The sequence below is a fragment of the Pseudophryne corroboree genome, chromosome 5 (assembly GCF_028390025.1).
Source record: "Pseudophryne corroboree isolate aPseCor3 chromosome 5, aPseCor3.hap2, whole genome shotgun sequence".
Classification (NCBI taxonomy): Eukaryota; Metazoa; Chordata; class Amphibia; order Anura; family Myobatrachidae; genus Pseudophryne; species Pseudophryne corroboree.
Window position 1 is genome coordinate 627,891,010 of NC_086448.1, and position 21,386 is coordinate 627,912,395.

Below are 21,386 nucleotides of genomic sequence, written 5' to 3' on the forward strand. Positions count from 1 at the left end.
TAGGCAACAGGATTGATGACTTGTTCAATCTTGAAGGGACCGATGTAGCGAGGTGCAAATTTCATGCTGGGAACTCTCAACCTCAAATTCTTCGTGGACAACCACACACGATCACCCACCTTGAGAGCAGGAACCGCTCTACGCTTCCTATCGGCAAACTTCTTATACCTGGATGAGGCTTTAAGCAGGGCTGCGCGGACGTTCCTCCAGTTATTTGAAAACTGACGCAAGGTGACATCCACTGCTGGAACAGAAGTTGCGGGAAGCGGTTGGAATTCTGGGACTTTAGGGTGGAATCCATAATTAATGAAGAATGGTGTAGAAGAGGATGAGGAATGGTATTGATTGTTGTGGCTGAACTCGGCCCAAGGAAGGAGTTGAACCCAGTCATCTTGAGAGGAAGACACATATATACGGAGGAAGGCCTCCAAGTCCTGATTCACCCTCTCGGTTTGACCATTGGTCTGAGGATGGTAAGCCGTGGAAAACTTTAACTTGACTTGGAGGGCTTGACACAAACTTCGCCAAAATTTGGCTACAAATTGTACTCCACGATCCGAGATGATCTCTTCAGGAAGACCGTGAAGTCGGAAGATCTCTTGTATAAATACTTGAGCCAACTTGGAAGCTGACGGAAGACCGGTGAGAGGGATGAAATGTGCCATCTTGGTGAACCGGTCAACTACCACCCAGATGGTATTAAACTTGTTGCAGATAGGTAGATCGGAAACAAAGTCCATCGACAAATCTGTCCATGGTCGACGGGGAACAGATAATGGAACCAGTTGCCCCGCAGGCGACTGGCGGGAGACTTTGTGTTGGGCACACTTTGGGCAGGAGGCAATAAATTCCATAACGTCCTTCTTCAGAGTTGGCCACCAGTAGGACCTAGAAATAAATTCAAGGGTTTTCTGAATGCCTGTATGTCCAGCAAAACGGGAAGCATGGGCCCAATGCATGAGCTTCTTCCTTAGAACTGGCTTAACAAAACTTTTCCCTAGTGGAGGCGTAGAGTCCATCCCTACCGTGGAGAATGCCAACGGATTAATAATAGGATGCTTGTCTGCAGACTCGGACTCATTTTCTTGCTCCCATGAGCGGGAAAGGGCATCGGCCTTACGATTCTGAGAACCCGGACAGAACTGGAGTTTAAAGTCAAACCTAGAGAAGAAAAGTGCCCATCTGGCCTGACGAGGATTCAGACATTGTGCGCCTTTGAGATATAAAAGATTTTTGTGGTCGGTAAGTATGGTGATTGAGTGGGAAGCTCCCTCCAACAGGTATCTCCACTCCTCCAGAGCGAGCTTGATGGCCAGCAACTCCTGATCGCCAATGGCATAGTTGCGCTCAGCTGGGGAGAACTTCCGGGAGAAGAAACTGCAAGGATGTAGATGTCCATCTTTGGCCCTCTGGGATAACACTGCTCCTACTCCAACGGAGGAGGCATCTACCTCTAAGATAAAAGGAGAGTCGTGTCGGGCTGTTTCAGAACTGGTGCAGAGATGAACCGTTGCTTCAGAAGGTGAAAGGCCTGCGTAGCTTCCTCGGACCACTTGGACGGATTAGCACCTTTCTTGGTTAATGCAGTGATAGGCGCCACAATGGTGGAAAAGTCTTGTATAAATTTTCTATAATAATTGGCGAACCCTAAGAACCTCTGGACCCCCTTGAGGGTTAAGGGTATAGGCCAATTCTGGATTGCTTGGAGTTTCTCAGGATCCATCTCTAGTCCGGAACCGGACACAATGTAACCTAGAAACGGAATGGTTTTAACTTCAAACACACACTTCTCCAATTTACAATAGAGGTGATTGACACGGAGACGGGAAAGAACCTCTTTTACCCAGAAACGATGATCTTCGAGATTATTAGCAAAGATGAGGATGTCATCTAGATAAACCACGACATGGCGGTACAAGATGTCCCTGAAGATCTCATTCACGAAGTGCTGGAAGACTGCTGGAGCATTGCTCAATCCGAAGGGCATGACGAGGTACTCATAATGTCCGTCATGGGTGTTAAAGGCGGTCTTCCACTCGTCACCCTCACGGATTCGGATGAGATTGTAGGCACCCCTCAAGTCCAGCTTTGTAAAAATGGTTGCACCACTAACTCTATCAAAGAGCTCGGTAATCAGGGGTAAAGGGTATCGGTTCTTGACGGTAATGTCGTTCAGACCTCTGTAGTCGATGCACGGACGCAGACCACCGTCTTTCTTCTTAACGAAGAAGAAGCCTGCGCCGGCTGGAGAAGAAGATGGTCGGATGAAACCCTTCGCCAGGTTCTCTTTGATGTACTCTTCCATGGAGTGTGTCTCAGGCAGAGACAACGGATAAGTTCGGCCTCGCGGTGGAACATTCCCTGGAATGAGGTCGATTGGGCAGTCCCATTCTCTATGAGGAGGAAGGATATCAGCAGAGGCTTTACTGAACACGTCCGTGAAGTCTTGATATGGAGGAGGCGGAACATCAGATGACCTGGGGAAGGAAGAACAAACAGGAAGAACTTTGGCTAAACAAGTCTCAGCACAGGAGGGACCCCATGCCAGTATTTGCGTAGTCGTCCAGTCAATCGATGGGTTGTGGAGACGGAGCCATGGAAGGCCTAAAACCACTGGATGTGTGGCTCTTGGAATCACTAGAAAAGAAATATACTCAGAATGAAAAACTCCCACTCTCAGACGAACTGGAAGAGTCCTTAAGGAAATGACTGCGTCAAAAATCTTGCTGCCATCCACGGCAGTCAAAGAGATGGACGAGGACAGTCTCTCGGTGGGTAGGGACCACCGTTTAACATAAGCTTCGGTTATGAAATTCCCAGCTGCTCCGGAATCAAGGAGGGCAATGATGTTCCTGTAACGTTGAGCAATTTGGAGCGACACTGGGAGGTTACAATCATGAGGAGATGGAGAGGAGATCATTACTCCTAGCCGGCCCTCTCCTTGGCGAGCTAGGATCTGGAGTTTCCCGAACGTTTGGGACAGGCGTTGATAGTGTGCGACGGAGCTGCACAGTAGAGACATTGAGACTCGGAGAGGCGTCTTCGGCGCTCAGCGGGAGATAGACGGGAACGACCAATTTGCATAGGCTCATCCTTGGATGGAGATGGTTGACGAGGAGGAGGAGCAGAAGATTTAGGAACGGATGATCTTCCTCGCTCGGTTGCTCTTTCTCTGAACCGTAGATCAACCTTCGTGCATAGTGAAATTAGCTCATCCAACTTAGAAGGCAAGTCTCTGGTAGCTAACTCGTCTTTAATGCGTTCTGACAAGCCATGCCAGAATGCAGCATACAGGGCCTCGTCGTTCCAGGCCAGTTCAGATGCCAGGATTTTGAACTGTATAAGATACTGTCCCACAGTACGTGTTCCCTGGCGTAGACGGAGAATCTTAGATGAAGCAGAGGAAACCCGGCCCGGCTCGTCGAAGATGTGCCTGAATGATGCTACAAAGTCAGTATAGGAGGACAGCAGGGGATCAGACTTCTCCCATAACGGTGATGCCCAATCAAGGGCTGAGCCACTGAGGAGAGAAATAATATAAGCAACTTTGGTACGGTCACTGGGGAAGTTGCCAGATTGAAGCTCAAAATGGATTTCACATTGGTTGAGAAATCCCCTGCAGAACCTTGGAGATCCGTCAAATTTTGCTGGCGTTGGAAGATGAAGATGTGGTATGGAAATGGGCAAGGTGGGTGGGGTTACAGCTGGAGTCACTGTGGTGGACGCACCAGACGTGCCAGGTCCACGGAGGGTCGTCTGAATCCCATCCAGCCGAGTAGAGAGATCCTGGAGACAGCGGATGATGTGACCTTGTGCAGCCTCCTGATGTTTGAGTCTGGCTGCCAGTTCTTGCATAGGTCTAGCCGCTTGATCCTGGTCTCCGGCTGGATTCATATGGTCAGTGCTTACTGTCACAACTGAGGGTTTAAGCTGACGGGAGGAAGCCTCAGTTGTAGGGGCTGGAATGAAGTTAAACTTAGATGGTTTAATCAGACCCCTGGACATGTAAGTGTGGAAGGAAACCCGAAGGTGTGACCATGACAAGCTAGTTAAAAGTCAAATGAAAGTTTATTAAACAGACTCCGTATAATCACAACAGCGTTCACAGTCAGTATTAGCAGTGGCAGATAATACAGTTCCTGGATCACTAAACCATAGAAGGTATAACAGGGCACTGGTAGGTTGCAGAACAGATGTTATAGTCCTTGGGTAGAATAACCTTACCAGGCCAGGCTGTAGTAGTGGAGACAACCGAGGAACACGCCAGTAGGTGTATAAGATGATGCTGGTAACTGGAATGCACTGAAGGAGTCACTGGACGGAACCAGCCAGATGGTGGAGATACGGAGTTAAAACTGAAAGATGCTAGGGTGCGTGGAAACAGATGAAATGAAATGAAGAGTGGTTACCGGTGGTAGTGGATACTGCTGGTAAGTAGAAATCCGCTGGGAGAACACCGGCTCTTTAAGGAGGCTGAATTCTGTTGGAAGCAGGTTGCTGGAAACAGATGGGTTAATAGCTGAAAGCTTGGAAGCTGGAAGCAAACGAGGTAATAGCTGAAAGCTGAAGCAGTCACAGAGGATTGCAGAGTCAGGCTGCACCGCAGGATGGAAAGCAGGTGCGGGTCTCTTTGTGCTGGAGACAGGAGCTGGAACCTGGAGAAACAAACCACAGGAGAGAGAGAGACTGGAACAAGGTATGACATTCAAAGCACTGACATCTATCTGGCCTAGACACAGGATACTTATACCTGCTGCTATGCAGGCATTGGCTAGGCAATTATGCAGATTCCAGAGATGGTGGATTGGAGGAATTGGAGCATGTGATCAAATCCAACATGGCTGCGCCCATGCTGGAACCTGGAGGGAAAACTGGTTTGTAATGAAATGTGCAAACATAGTGATAATGGCGGCGCCGGCCGCGGAGAACAGGAGACGCCAGACGACAGCTACATGCTGAGACACCTGGAGGGCAGCAGAGGCCGCGGCAGGCATGATACATGATTCTGAGAACCTGCAGCAATAACACAGTAACGGCGGCGGAGGACGGGAGACGCCATGTTGGATTCAAACATGGCGCCGCTGTGGTAGTGTCTCAGAATGACAGGAGGGATGTGCAGAGTGTTGACACAGATGAGGTCCGGATTTGGAACGCTGGGCCAGTCTCAGAAGACACCTAAACGGCAGGTAATGGCGTCCAGATACCCGGATCGTGACATCTGGTAGGGAATTCCAAACACGTATTGTCCTTACTGTGAAGAAACTTTTTTCGCCTCTGTGTTGTTTCCCTGAATCTAACTCAAGTGTGGTCTGTACAGCTTCCAGTCCTCTATTATGTGGAATGGATGAGTACAATGCATGTACATCCACAGTTAGCCAGTAGTTGTCTGGAGACCACACAAAATCTTTAAGTGCCAAGAGCAAACCAGTTGAGTCTTTAAGTTAAGACCTTAAGTTTTTAACATATGGCTGTAGCTTAAGGTCGATGAAATGGGATAAATTTGAGGTCAGAAATGATGGGTCTTCCTGGTGGACAGTTTTTATCCTTGTGAACCTTAGAAAGATGATAAAACACAGGGATCTGTGGATGTGTTATAAACAAATAATTAAACTGGTCTTGACAGATAAGATTGTCTTTCCTTGATCCATTAAGTAAACCAGATAGTTCTTCTAGATATGGACCAGTAGGGTCACTTGAGAGTCTGATATACAGTACAGTATGTGTCCCTGTCATTTAAAATCTTGGAGGCTTCGGCGAGGTACAGTAGGTTTCTCTGTCCTGCAACACTACCGCACCTCCTTTATCTGCTGTTTTTATAATTATTGGTTGTCTTTAGTTGTGAAATTTGTTAAGGTTGGCGTTAGGGAAATTTGGTTGGATTTTTATCTTTCTAAAGTCATGCTTAACCAGGCTATAAAAGATGTCTAAGTGACTGCCCCTTGATTCCACTGGATAAAACTTTGAAGGCACGGATACCAGGGGTTTTGTTTTTAATATGGATGGAGAGTTCGTAACTGTTTTGTTTTTTTAAATGACGCTGAACAGTCAAATTTCTAATATATTTGTTAAGGTTGTTTCCCTTACTGATCCATCACGTACCATGGGCCTAATTCAGACCTGATCGTAGCAGCAAATTTGTTAGCAGATGGGCAAAACCATGTGCACTGCAGGGGGGGCAGATATAACATGTGCAGAGAGAGTTAGATTTGGGTGGGGTGTGTGCAAACTGAAATCTAAATTGCAGTGTAAAAATAAAGCAGCCTGTATTTACCCTGCACAGAAACAATATAACCCACCCAAATCGAACTCTCTCTGCACATGTTATATCTGCCCCCCCCCCCCCCCTGCAGTGCACATGGGTGGTCATTCCGAGTTGATCGCTAGCTGCATTTGCTCACAGTGCAGCGATCAGGCTAAAAAATGGCAGTTCTGCGCATGCATATGCTGCGTAATGCGTGACATACGGGCACAATGAACGATACAGTTTTGCACAGAGTCTAGCAATGCATTTCTGTCGCACTGGTTGCCGCAGAGTGATTGACATGAAGTAGGCGTTTCTGGGTGGCAACTGACCGTTTTCAGGGAGTGTTCGGAATAATGCAGGCATGCCAGGGAAAATGCAGGCTGGGCGAACGCTGGGCGGGTGTGTGACGTTAAATCCGGAACTGAATAGTCTGAAGTGATCGCAAGCGCTGAGTAGGTTTTGAGCTACTCTGAAACTAAACAAACATTTTTTGCAGGCGCTCTGCGATAAAAACGTTTGCACTTCTGCTAAGCTAAAATACACTCCTGCTAAAAACTGCTAGCGATCAACTTGGAATGACCCCCATGGTTTTGCGCATCTGCTAACAAATTTGCTGCTACGATCAGGTCTGAATTAGGCCCCACCTCATGATGAAAACACAAACGCTCCTGAAAATCAGACAATTTACATCACAATATTATTCACAACCAAAACGGTATAACATTATAGACATAAGGAAAAAGGAACAGGCCTCATTCAGGGAAGGAAAACTGTAGAGGTGAAAAGGTGATAACATACCAAAAAGCAGGGACGCAACTAGGGTGGTGCAGATGATGCTGAGCACACAGCACATTTGCCCTGTGGGTGCACCGATCACCTGCCTATGTATGCGCCATTGCCAGCTGCCACATTGGGCGCTGTAATGTACAATATACATTACAACATATACATTACAACATGCAGCGCTGCAGCTGCCTGCCCCGTGTGCTCCACCACCCCGTCGTCTCCGGCAGGGACTGAGAGACATGATGTCTCTCTGGGAAGGGTGGGCGATGAGTTGTAAAGGGGCTCTACTAGCGTGGCAGCAGGATAGAGAATAACACTAGAGAGGGATCACATGGCAAGAGGCAGGAGTAAGTTGGCAAAAAACATTGGTCACCGATATGTGGCTCTCCATTCTTGGTGAATTGCACCTAGCCTTGAAATATTGGTAAAACAGTTGTTTACATGAAAGATGAGTACACTGTATCTGACGTTTTCTAACACCAAAAAATATACAATTAATTGTAGTTAAAAAAAAAAAAGTAACTTTCTGTATAATCAATATTAATTGTGGGTATTGTGGGTCGCAGCAAGTAAAGTACTACCTTTTTTTGTGCGCATTCCAATCCAAGCAAATATTCCTCCTGCAGACCTTTATTTATTTATTTTTTATATTTTAAGTATTCTTCTTGTGTGAGCTATTTTGAGGATATTTTACATTGGTCATTTTCAGCAATCAAATTACAAGTATAGTACCAGGCACTCAATTCTGGCAGAGGGCACTGCCAAAAAGTACTTTAATAAAGTTGAAAATAAAAAGGCAATGCTAAGGATAATCTATATAATAAAATCAAGTGAGAGACTGAGTAAGAGGTGGAGAAAGAGGAGGCAAAAAAGAGTGGGGGGGGGTGTCAGAAAGTGGAAAAATATCCCAGGCAAGCGAGGGACAACATCGTGTATTTTCCTATGAAACTGAAGCAGGATGAAAATGTAAAGAATTGGGACACTGGCCTATGACAGCGATAAGGTTTTCATTTCGGGATAAACCAGGGTATACGTCATTCTATTTTCAAACATTTTTGGACAGATTTGATATAAGAGTTACCTTTTTGGCTATTTTTTTCTCTCTTACGTCCTAGAGGATGCTGGGGACTCCGTAAGGACCATGGGGTATAGACGGGCTCCGCAGGAGACATGGGCACTATAAAGAACTTTTAGTATGGGTGTGCACTGGCTCCTCCCTCTATGCCCCTCCTCCAGACCTCAGTTAGATTTTGTGCCCAGAGGAGATAGGGTGCATTACAGAGGAGCTCTCCAGAGTTTCTCTAAATAAAGAATTTTGTTAGGTTTTTTATTTTCAGGGAGCACTGCTGGCAACAGGCTCCCTGCATCGTGGGACTGAGGAGAGAGAAGCAGACCTACTTAAGTGATAGGCTCTGCTTCTTAGGCTACTGGACACCATTAGCTCCAGAGGGAGTCGGAACGCTGGTCTCACCCCGCAGTTCGTTCCGGAGCCGCGCCGCCGTCTTCCTCGCAGATCCAGAAGATAGAAGCCGGGTGAGTATAAGAAGAAAAGAAGGCTTCAAGGTGGCAGAAGACTTCAGATCTTCACTGAGGTAAGCGTGCAGTGGTAACGCTGCGTGCCATTGCTCCCACACAAGACACACACACGGAACAGGCACTGATGGGTGCAGGGCACAGGGGGGGCGCCCTGGGCAGCAATAAACCTCGGGTATGGCTTTTCTGGGTACATTAGGCTGCGGAGACAGTAAATGTAAAGATCCCCCGCCATTTTTTACATGTTGAAGTGGGACCGAAGCCTGCCGCTGGAGGGGGCGGAGCTTGATCCCTCAGCACTAACAGCGCCATTTTCTCCACAGAACGCTGCAGAGAAGCTGGCTCCCCGGACTCTCCCCTGCTGAACTCGGTGACAGAGGGCTGAAAAAGAGGGGGGGGGGGGGGCAATTTCTAGGCGCAGTGAGTTTTACACATTGTTTGTGCATAAGAAAAGCGCTATCTGGTGATTTTCCAGTGTTAACTAGGCGCTGGGTGTGTGCTGGCATACTCTCTCTCTGTCTCTCCAAAGGGCCTTGTTGGGGAATTGTCCCCTTTTAGATATATCCCTGTGTGTGGGGGGGGGTGTCGGTACGTGCGTGTCGGCATGTCTGAGGCGGAAGGCTCGTCCAAGGAGGAGGTGGAGCGAATGAGTGGTGTGTCTCAGTCGGCAACGCCGACTCATGAATGGATGGACATGTGGTATATGTTAAATGCAACTGTGGCCTCATTACATAAGAGACTGGACCTGGTAGAGTCCAGGGAAAAGGCTGGGAGTCAATCCACGGATTGGTCTAGGTCACAGGGCCCGTCTGGGTCTCAAAAACGTCCCCTATCCCAAATAGCTGACACTGATACCGACACGGATTCTGATTCCGGTGTCGACTACGATGATGCAAGATTGCACCCAAGGGTGGCTAAAGGTATTCAGTGTATGATTATTGCAATGAAAGAGGTTTTGCATATCACAGATGACCTGTCACGATCCGGATACTGAGACACCATTTCCCTTCTGGATGTACGTCCTCCATGGGCCTCTGCTGCCACTCCTGTCTCGCTGACCGCCGCACGCCGCATGTTATTCTGCTACTGCGGCCTACATCGCCAGTGTTACACCTTTCCTGTAGTACTTAATTCCCCTTCTTTGTTTGTTCATGGGCGCAGCCATGTTAGACTCCAGTCACATGACATTATTCCTCCTATCCACGGTGCTGGAGTCTTGTCATAATTGCTCAGCCAATCCCTGCTATGCAGCAGGTATAAATATCCGGTCCCAGCTCCCAAAAGATTGTCAGTGCTTTCATTGTCAACAGTGTTTCCAGCCTACAAGCTTCACTACAGACTTTCTCCTGCAATTCCATTCTGCAGACCAGCCTGACTTCCCTGGTGATTACACTCTGCTGTGTAACCCGACTCTCCAGTGTTAACCCCCTACAGCCTACTTTGGATTCCTGTGTTTGAACTTTTGCTTTGCAGTAATCATCCTTCATTCTTCAGTTCCTGCGCACTCCAGCTTCATTCCTCATCTTCCAGCGAACCCCAGCTTCATTCCTCATCTTCCAGCGAACCCCAGCCTCATTTATTGTTTACAGGACGTTCTTCAATATTCCAGGTTACCGGCCTTTACCGATTGTGAACCTAATTATCACGTGTGACTTTCTATTATTCTTTTGCACGTTATTTGACTTTTTATTTAATAAAAGCACTTAAGGAATTCCCAGTTGTCGTGGTCACGCCCTCGGGCATTCTTTGCTGCTGTCAATACGCATGTCCAGGAGTCGCATAGCTCCTCCTAAATTCAAGTACCCGTCAGCCCCTACAACTGAGGCTCCCAGTCACGGTCTCCAGCCCTCAGTTGTGACAGTAAACACTGACCAAATGGATCCAGCCGGAGACCAGGCCCAAGCGCTTAGGCTATTTCAAGAATTGGCAACCCACCTTGAACGTCAGGAGGCTGCTGTAGGCCATGTTGGTCGCTGTCTCCAGGACCTTTCCTCCCGGCTGGATGAAATTCAAGCAGCCCTCCGTGGATCAGGGGCGTCCAGTGTGCCGACTCCAGCGCCTCCGGTGGTGTCCCCACCCACCATACCTGTTCCTGCTCCCTATCTTCACCTGCCGACTCCTGCTAAATACGATGGATCCCCTAAAGCCTGCAGGGGTTTCCTAAACCAGTGCGAGATCCAATTTGAATTGCAACCCAGCAGTTTCCCTACTGACCGCATTAAGGTGGCATACCTTATTTCTCTACTCAGTGGAGCCGCTCTAGACTGGGCCTCACCTATATGGGAAAGGTCTGATGCCCTGTTGTCATCCTATGCAAACTTCGTGGCAACGTTCAGACGAATTTTCGATGAGCCAGGTCGAGTGACATCAGCCTCTTCAGAGATCCTTCGACTGCGTCAGGGGACGCGAACTGTCGGTCAGTATTTGGTGCAATTCCAGACCTTGGCATCTGAAGTCTCCTGGAATGATGACGCTCTTTATGCAGCCTTCTGGGGAGGGCTATCCGAGCGTATCAAAGATGAGCTCGCTGCTAGAGACTTACCTTTAACGTTAAACGAGCTCATTTCCCTCTGCACTAAGGTCGATTTACGGTTCCGTGAAAGGGCTGTTGAACGAGGAAGATCCACATTTCCCAAGATTCCTACTGTTTCCATTCCTCGTCAGCCATCTCCGTCTAGGGAGGAACCTATGCAGATAGGTCGCTCTCGTTTATCTCAGGCAGAGCGTAGTAGACGTCTGGCTGAGCGTCTCTGCTTGTATTGTACCGAATCTTCTCACGTTATCAAGTCCTGTCCCAAGCGTCCGGGACAACCTCAAGTCCTAGCCCACCAAGGAGAAGACCAGCTAGGAGTGACGAATTTCTCTCCATTTCCAAGTAACTGCAATCTCTCCGTTTCTCTGCAGGTGGCTCAGCGTACTAAGAATCTCACTGCCTTATTGGATTCTGGAGCAGCCGGAAATTTTATTACAGAGAGGTTCGTTAAGCAGTGGTCTCTACCCACTGAGAGACTGTCATCACCGATATCTCTAACTGCCGTGGACGGCAGTAGGATTCCTGATGCGGTGATTACCTCCAAGACCCTACCTACCCGTCTGAAGGTAGGGGATCAGCATACAGAGTTGATTTCTTTCCAGGTTATCCCCAGGGCCACCCATCCTGTGGTCCTAGGCCTTCCATGGCTACGTCTGCATAATCCTCAAGTTGATTGGAAGTCGACCCGTATCCTGGCATGGGGTCCTTCCTGCTCTGAGACCTGTCTCCAAAAAGAGCTTCCAGTTCGCCTATCCTCCTACAAGTCTTCTGATGTCCTGTCTCCTCCGTGCCAAGACTCCAAACTACAGTTTTGTCCAGGGTCACCGAATCACAAGGCTGATGCCCTTTCCCGCTCCTGGGAGCAAGAAAATGAGTCTGAGTCTACTGTCAAGCATTATATTGTTGATCCAGTGGCGTTCTCCGCAGTGAGGATGGACTCTATGCCCCCTCCAGGGAAAAATTTTGTGAGGCTGGCTTTCAGGAGGAAGCTCTTGCATTGGGCACATTCCTCTCGCTTTGCCGGACACGCGGGCATACGCAAGACCTTAAAATTCGTTTCCAGGTCAAATTGGTGGCCGACCCTAAAAAAGGACATTGCTGAATTTGTGGCCTCCTGCCCAAAATGTGCCCAGCACAAAGTACCCCACCAGTCACCCACTAGGCAACTGGTTTCCTTGTCTGTTCCTCATCGTCCGTGGGCTCATCCCTCGATGGATTCTGTCATGGATTCCCCACTTCCAAGTTGGCACAAGTCTTCATCCAGAAGTTCCATTCCAGATGGCCAGGTAAACTTAAGAAGTGTCCTGGGGCCACTCCTAAAAGGGGGGGTACTGTCACGATCCGGATACTGAGACACCATTTCCCTTCTGGATGTACGTCCTCCATGGGCCTCTGCTGCCACTCCTGTCTCGCTGACCGCCGCGCGCCGCATGTTATTCTGCTACTGCGGCCTACATCGCCAGTGTTACACCTTTCCTGTAGTACTTAATTCCCCTTCTTTGTTTGTTCATGGGCGTAGCCATGTTAGACTCCAGTCACATGACATTATTCCTCCTATCCACGGTGCTGGAGTCTTGTCATAATTGCTCAGCCAATCCCTGCTATGCAGCAGGTATAAATATCCGGTCCCAGCTCCCAAAAGATTGTCAGTGCTTTCATTGTCAACAGTGTTTCCAGCCTACAAGCTTCACTACAGACTTTCTCCTGCAATTCCATTCTGCAGACCAGCCTGACTTCCCTGATTACACTCTGCTGTGTAACCCGACTCTCCAGTGTTAACCCCCTACAGCCTACTTTGGATTCCTGTGTTTGAACTTTTGCTTTGCAGTAATCATCCTTCATTCTTCAGTTCCTGCGCACTCCAGCTTCATTCCTCATCTTCCAGCGAACCCCAGCTTCATTCCTCATCTTCCAGCGAACCCCAGCCTCATTTATTGTTTACAGGACTTTCTTCCATATTCCAGGTTACTGGCCTTTACCGATTGTGAACCTAATTATCACGTGTGACTTTCTATTATTCTTTTGCATGTTATTTGACTTTTTATTTAATAAAAGCACTTAAGGAATTCCCAGTTGTCGTGGTCACGCCCTCGGGCATTCTTTGCTGCTGTCAATACGCATGTCCAGGAGTCGCACAGCTCCTCCTAAAGTCAAGTACCCGTCAGCCCCTACAACTGAGGCTCCCAGTCACGGTCTCCAGCCCTCAGTTGTGACATGACCCCTCTGTCCCTGAAACGAGGGTATGCATGTATAAGGAGAAGAAACCTGAGGTCACCTTTCCCCCTTCTCATGAGTTGAACGAGTTGTTTGAAAAAGCTTGGGAAACTCCAGATAAGAAACTGCAGATTCCCAAAAGGATTCTTATGGCGTACCCTTTCCCTGCTCAGGACAGGATGCGTTGGGAATCCTCTCCCAGGGTGGATAAGGCTTTGACGCGCCTGTCCAAGAAGGTGGCGCTACCGTCTCCGGACACGGCAGCCCTCAAGGATCCTGCTGATCGCAGACAGGAGACTACTTTAAAGTCTATTTATGTGCATACAGGTGTTTTGCCCAGACCGGCAATAGCATCGGCATGGGTATGTAGCGCAGTTGCAGCATGGACGGATACCTTGTCATATGGCCTTGATACCCTAGACAGGGATACCATTTTATTAACATTAGCTCATATTAAAGACGCGGTCTTATTTATGAGGGACGCTCAAAGAGACGTTGGGCTGCTGGGTTCCAGAGCCAATGCCATGGCTATTTCTGCGAGGCGAGCTCTATGGACCCGCCAATGGACGGGTGACGCAGACTCCAAGAAACATATGGAGGTTTTACCTTACAAGGGTGAAGTGTTGTTTGGGGAAGGGCTCGCGGACCTGGTTGCCACAGCTACCGTGGGTAAATCTACCTTTTTACCTTTTGTTCCCCAACAGCAAAAGAAAACTCCACAGTATCAGATGCATTCCTTTTGGTCGCATAAGGCCAGAAGAGGTCGGGGCTGCTCTTTGCCAGCTTCGCCGCCGGAAAGGGAGGTAGTGTTAGCTGCAATTCAAAAGCTGTGTCAACAGCAGGTGGTGGTCAAGGTTCCCCTGGTTCAACAGGGAAAAGGGCATTATTCAACCCTGTTTGTGGTCCCGAAGCCGGATGGTTCGGTCAGACCCATTTTAAATCTGAAATCCTTAAACCTGTACTTGAAAAAGTTCAAATTCAAGATGGAATCACTCAGAGCGGTCATATCCAGCCTGGAAGCGGGGGATTTTATGGTGTCACTAGACATAAAGGATGCATACCTTCATGTCCCCATATACACTCCTCATCAGGAATACCTGAGATTCGCTGTACAGGACTGTCATTACCAGTTTCAGACGTTGCCGTTTGGGCTTTCCACGGCCCTGAGGATTTTCACCAAGGTGATGGCAGAGATGATGGTGCTCCTGCGCAGACAGGGAGTCACAATTATCCCATATTTGGACGATCTCCTGATAAAGGCGAGATCGAGAGACAATTGCTGGAGAGCGTGTCGCTCTCCTTGAAAGTGCTGCAACAGCACGGTTGGATTCTCAATCTGCCAAAGTCGCAATTGGTTCCAACGACTCGGCTATCGTTCCTAGGCATGATTCTGGACACGGAACAAAAGAGGGTTTTTCTTCCATTGGAAAAAGCCCAGGATCCCCAGAACATGGTCAGAGACCTGCTAAAACCAAAAAGAGTGTCTGTTCATCAATGCACTCGAGTTCTGGGAAAAATGGTGGCAGCCTACGAGGCCATCCCCTTCGGCAGGTTTCATGCGAGGACTTTTCAGTGGGACCTTCTGGACAAGTGGTCCGGGACTCATCTACAAATACATCAGAAAATAACCCTGTCCCCCAGGGCCAGGGTGTCTCTCCTGTGGTGGCTGCAGAGTGCTCACCTTCTAGAGGGTCGCAGGTTCGGCATTCAAGACTGGGTTCTGGTGACCACGGACGCGAGTCTCTGAGGATGGGGAGCAGTTACAAAAGGAAGACATTTTCAAGGAATATGGTCAAGCCAGGAGGCTTGCCTGCACATCAACATACTGGAATTAAGGGCCATATACAACGGCCTACGACTGGCGGAGGATCTTCTTCGGGACCTCCTGGTTCTGATTCAATCAGACAACGTCACAGCAATGGCTCATGTAAACTGCCAAGGCGGGACAAGGAGCAGAGTGGCGATGGCGGAAGCCACCAGGATTCTTAGCTGGGCCGAAAATCACGTAAGCGCTCTGTCAGCGGTCTTCATTCTGGGAGTGGACAACTGGGAAGCAGACTTCCTCAGCAGACACAATCTCCATCCAGGAGAGTGGGGACTTCATCAAGAAGTTTTTGCAGAGATAACAGGTCTTTGGGGAATTCCTCAAATAGACATGATGGCGTCACGCCTCAACAAGAAGCTTCGGAGGTATTGTGCCAGGTCACGGGACCCTCAGGCAGTAGCAGTAGACGCCCTAGTGACACCATGGGTGTTTCGGTCGGTCTATGTGTTTCCTCCTCTTCCTCTCATCTCAAAAATATTGAGACTCATAAGACTAAAGAGAGTGCAGGCAATACTCATTGTCCCAGACAGGCCTCGAAGGGCCTGGTACTCAGATCTTCAGGAAATGCTCACAGAAGAACCGTGGCATCTTCCTCTCAGGGAGGACCTGTTTCAGCAGGGGCCATGTGTGTTCCAAGACTTACCGCGGTTACGTTTGACGGAATAGCGGTTGAACACCGGATCCTAGCTGAGAAAGGTATTCCGGAGGAAGTCATACCTACTCTCCTCAAGGCTAGGAAGGAGGTGACGGCAAAGCATTATCACCGTATCTGGAGGAAGTATGTATCTTGGTGTGAAGCCAAGAATGCTCCTACTGAAGATTTCCATCTGGGCCGTTTTCTCCACTTTCTACAGACAGGAGTGGATATGGGCCTGAAGTTAGGCTCCATTAAGGTTTAGATTTCGGCCCTGTCTATCTTCTTTCAGAGAGAATTGGCTTCTCTCCCAGAGGTTCAGACGTGTGTGAAGGGAGTGCTGCACATCCAGCCACCTTTTGTGCCCCCAGTGGCACCGTGGGATCTTAACGTGGTCTTAAACTTCCTGAAGTCTCACTGGTTTGAACCTCTTCAAACAGTTGAATTAAAATTTCTCACGTGGAAGGTGGTCATGTTATTGGCCTTGGCATCTGCAAGGCGGGTGTCCGAATTGGCGGCCTTGTTCCACAAGAGCCCCTATTTAATTTTCCATGCGGATAGAGCTGAGTTGAGGACGCGTCCTCAGTTTTTGCCTAAGGTGGTTTCTTCTTTTCATATGAACCAACCTATTGTGGTTCCTGTGGCTACGGGGGACTGGGAGGACTCCAAGTCCCTGGATGTAGTCAGGGCCTTAAAGATTTATGTAGCCAGGACAGCTAGGGTTAGGAAAACAGAGGCTCTGTTTGTCCTGTATGCAGCCAACAAGGTTGGCGCTCCTGCTTCTAAGCAGACTATAGCTCGCTGGATCTGTAACACGATTCAGCAGGCTCATTCTACGGCTGGATTGCCGTTACCAAATTCAGTAAAGGCCCATTCCACTAGGAAGGTGGGCTCTTCTTGGGCGGCTGCCCGAGGCGTCTCGGCATTACAACTTGGCCGAGCAGCAACTTGGTCGGGTTCAAACACTTTTGCAAAGTTCTACAAGTTTGATACCCTGGCTGAGGAGGACCTTGCGTTTGCTCAGTCGGTGCTGCAGAGTCATCCGGACTCTCCCGCCCGGTTTGGAGCTTTGGTATAAACCCCATGGTCCTTATGGAGTCCCCAGCATCCTCTAGGACGTAAGAGAAAATAAGATTTTAAACCTACCGGTAAATCTTTTTCTCCTAGTCCGTAGAGGATGCTGGGTGCGGACTAAATCTGCAAGACTTGTATATAGTTATTGCTTTCATATGGGTTATGTTGCAGTTGGAATCGGTCTTTGACTGATACTGTTTTTTTTGTTCATACTGTTGACTGGTTGTGTATATTCCAGGTTATATGGTATGATTGGTGTGGGCTGGTATGAATCTTGCCCTTGGATTAACCAAATCCTTTCCTCGTATTGGTGGTCATTCAGAGTTGTTCGCTCGTTGCCGATTTTCGCTATACTGCGATTATCCGTTAACTGCGCATGCGCAATGTTCGCAGAGCGCATGCGCTTAGTTAATTTACACAAAAGTTAGGTATTTTATTCACGGCATCACCAAGCTTTTTCATCGCTGTGTGGTGATCGTAGTGTGATTGACAGGAAGTGGGTGTTTCTGGGCGGAAACTGGACGTTTTATGGGAGTGTGCGGAAAAACGCAGCCGTTCGAGTTCCAAAACGCGGGAGTAGCAGGAGAAACGGGGGAGTGGCTGGGCGAACGCTGGGTGTGTTTGTGACGTCAAACCAGGAACGAAAAGGACTGAGCTGGTCGCAATGGCTGAGTAAGTCTGGAGCTGCTCAGAAACTGCGGGGTAACCGTTACGAGAAAATTAGCGAAGCTTTCGTTCGCAATTCTGCTATGCTAAGATACACTCCCAGTAGGCGGCGGCTTAGCGTGTGTAATGCTGCTAAAAACAGCTAGAGAGTGAACAACTCGGAATCACCCCCATTGTCCACCTCCTCTGGGCACAGTTTTCTAACTGAGGTCTGGAGGAGGGGTATAGAGCGAGGAGCCAGTGCACACCCATACTAAAAGTTCTTTATAGTGCCCATGTCTCCTGCGGAGCCCGTCTATACCCCATGGTCCTTACGGAGTCCCCAGCATCCTCTACGGACTAGGAGAAAAAGATTTACCGGTAGGTTTAAAATCTTATTTTTTTAAGTAGAGTGATTTTTTTCCCCATCAACTATGACAAACAAACCTGGGAATGGTTTCAGCGGGTCGACTTTTATATGTCCATGGAAGACATTGTTCACTCAGCGTTGGAAAAACGCTCAGATTTTGTAGCCACTTGGTATAGCTGAATGGAATTGAAATCTACCCAGTCCTATGTCACCTATGTGCCACAGTGCCCAGTAAATTACTAAATTTATACTCTCATCAGCCGATTCTCTTGATAGACAACGGAGTACTTTTGATTGCCTGATCTTTCTTAGTGTCCCCATCCCTTTCCCTCTTCCTTTCCCTTTTAGACCCTACACTTAATCCCTTGTCTTGTTTTATATTTCCTCCCTTTAAAGGTAGTTGTTATATTTGTTGATGTTTGCATATTATTCATCGGAGATCTGAACGATACACTGTAACTGAGTGCTTGCTAGGACTGGGCTTTTTTTCCCTAGAATACACTACAGTACCAATGATGCCAACTGTTATAGCATTGTATATCTGTGATCTCAGAATGGATATTTTATGTTAACACTGTATGCATCTTGTGATGACTGCCTTATTAAAACAAAATGAAATAAAGAATTTATTTTAAAAAAAATATGACAAACAAATTGCTTATCAAACAGCTAAAACAATTTGGTATACCTTTTAGGACATTTTACATACCTTCCATCATGGTAGCTTTTCAATACAGCATAATTAGTATAGTAAAATTGTATTTGTTATTTTTAAGTAAATATCATTAAATTTAGAAACTGTAAAACATTTATAGTTTGGTTTCACTGCATTTACTTTGTTTCATAAATGCATTAGTAAATAATTTATATGATCATTTCAGGACCACCAGGTCCTAGAGGACCCAAAGGTGAGAGAGGGCCCCCAGGTCTCATGGGGCCCATGGGACCAAAAGGACAGACTGGAGATAAAGGAGAACAAGGGCCAGCAGGACCGTCTGGTGAAAAAGGCCCTCCTGGATCAATGGGCCCTCCAGGAGAAAAAGGTTCAAAAGGCTCAAGAGGGTCACAAGGAAATAAGGGTCAAAGGGGATCACCTGGAAAAAGTGGCGAACCAGGACCTAGAGGAGAACCTGGATTAACAGGACCACCTGGAATTGCTGGATCACCTGGGCCGAGTGGGCCCCCAGGTCCACAAGGAATTAAAGGAGCCATAGGTGAACCTGGCCTTTCCGGCCTTAGAGGGCCATCGGGCGTACCTGGATTACCTGGTTTGCAAGGGCCGAGAGGACCACCTGGACCTCCTGGAGATGTTGTACGATCTTTATCACTGCATGATGTTTCCACACCAGAATTCACAATAAACCCTTCAGTGCCTGGTAAGAAAAAAAGGAATTTTATTTCTATTTACTATTTTTCTTTCTAACACTATTACACAAAGTACTAAAATAAAGTGGTCAAATTAAATGGTGTTAATATGGTAAAACAAGCATGATAATTTGTTTGACCACTAATAATAGCACCCCTTCTGGTAACATCCTTGGGGGAGAAACATTACATTCTTGTAGTAAAGTACACATTAGACAATATGCTCCATGAGCGATATCGCCTAGTGCTTTCCCTTGACTCCCGAGCAGACGATATAGTGCATACACACTAAACGATATCGCTAACTATATCGTTCAGTGACGTCATCCCATCGCCGGGCCGAACATGCAGTTTTGGATAATATAGTCCAAACTGAGCTTGCATGCAGAGATGATGGCTATATCATTAACGACCTGTGCATACACACCTGGCAATATTACAAATGATATCGCTCAGAAGGGTGAAAAGAGCTATATCGTTTGTATTATCGCATAGTGTGTATCAGGCACCCAAAGCATAATCCGCGATAAACTGCTGCCGGCCCCGCGATAACACATGGGATCGGGGATTTATCCGCGATCCCATGTGGTTTTGTGTGATCACAGGTCTGTTTTTCGGGTGATTGCGGGTCTGTTTTTTGGTGATCGAAACAGACCCTAATTGGATACCGCGATAATGACCATCTGTCAAAAATTTAGATATATGGCTATTTCGATCCACCGAAAATGGATCGCACCCAATTGGATACCTCCCTATGTATCCTAGTCGCATAGCATATTGAGGCTAGATGTATGAGGACACATCTCTAAATCGGTGTAACCTACGGTAATCTGAATGCAGAAATCCTGCAGTGAAATGAGTGCACTGAAAACTCTTTTCCATAGTTTCTCACCCAGACTACAGTGCTGATGCATGGTTGGAAGTAGATTGTGCCTACATTGCTCAAAAGAAGCCTGCACATAGAAATTGTGCATTTTCCCATATACATGATGCATCTCAAGCCTGGCACTGTGTCTGTAGCATGTGTACCTGGTCTGCTACCAGCTGTTGCCAACAGCGAGCACTTGAACCTGCCCCATATTAGTTGCATCAGTTACACCTCCTAATGAGCATGTATCCACTTATGTGCAGGTATGCATAAGACGTATTTAAGGAACATACCTTTCCCGAATTTTGCCTACACTCCATCACATCCCCGCTCTTTCTCTCCTGATCAAAAGGGCGTGTGACTGCATTGCTTGTACTTGCATAAGTCATTTTTGGAACATTCTCTATATGCAAGATATGCTCTTTACATGGTCATATGTTCAATCAGGACCTAATTAAGGGCCACATTGGCCTGGGTCTGAAAACGATCAAGTGCCTATTGTAGCGGAGCAATGCCATCTGGGCATGCCCTGTCCTACACCATCATCCTCATGTCTCCATATAAACGTAAAAGTAGAACATGTGCATCATTTTGTGAGGAAATAGAAACAGTTGTCATTGTTAGGACAGACTCCGATAATCCAGGTAAGCAACAGCAAATAGAAACTAGGACCTTAGATATTAGAACTAGGGACCTAGCAGACAGACTGAGGGACCAGATCACTAAGCACATCCAATAACCTACTAACCTGCCAGGAAGCAGGAGGATATGTTTATATTTTAGGGTCAGACTTTGAGAGCTCATTACATGCAGAAGGATACATACACAGTGATGAGAAGAAGCTGCAGCACTCTGGGACAGTTGCCCTTGGCTGAGGATGTCATCTGATAGAATATAACTTGTGGACCGTGGCTGCATTTCTTGCAGTTTTTTATCTTCTTCTAAATAGGCAGCTGCTACCCCAAAATATCATTCCTTCAGTGGTGACCATTGCCCAGAGACTCAGACCTATAATTTTGATATGCTAATATATTGCCCCAGTTTGATAAATATATTTAATCTGATGTATTATTTGTTTGTAAAATGCATAACTAACCTGCATATAAATCATACAAGATGATTTATATATATTTTATCTTCATTTTAGGTTGCCCATATGAGTGGAGGAACTTCACTGACAAATGTTACTATTTCTCAAGTGGAAAGGATATATTTGATGATGCAAAGCTTTTCTGTGAAGAAAAAGGGGCTATGTTAGTGGTCATAGAAAGTAAAGAAGAACAAGTAAGACTCAC

At 47.3% G+C, this 21,386-nt stretch overlaps 1 protein-coding gene across 1 annotated transcript in view; it reads left to right on the top strand.

Moving 5' to 3' along the window:
* The window catches only part of COLEC12 (collectin subfamily member 12), a 266,695-nt gene that overhangs the window by 233,605 nt on the left and 11,704 nt on the right, over positions 1–21,386 (top strand). Inside the window, exons 6-7 of the mRNA XM_063923568.1 lie at positions 18,740–19,234; positions 21,239–21,375. Coding sequence (XP_063779638.1) covers positions 18,740–19,234; positions 21,239–21,375 — 632 coding nt within the window. The remainder of the gene's footprint in view (positions 1–18,739; positions 19,235–21,238; positions 21,376–21,386) is intronic.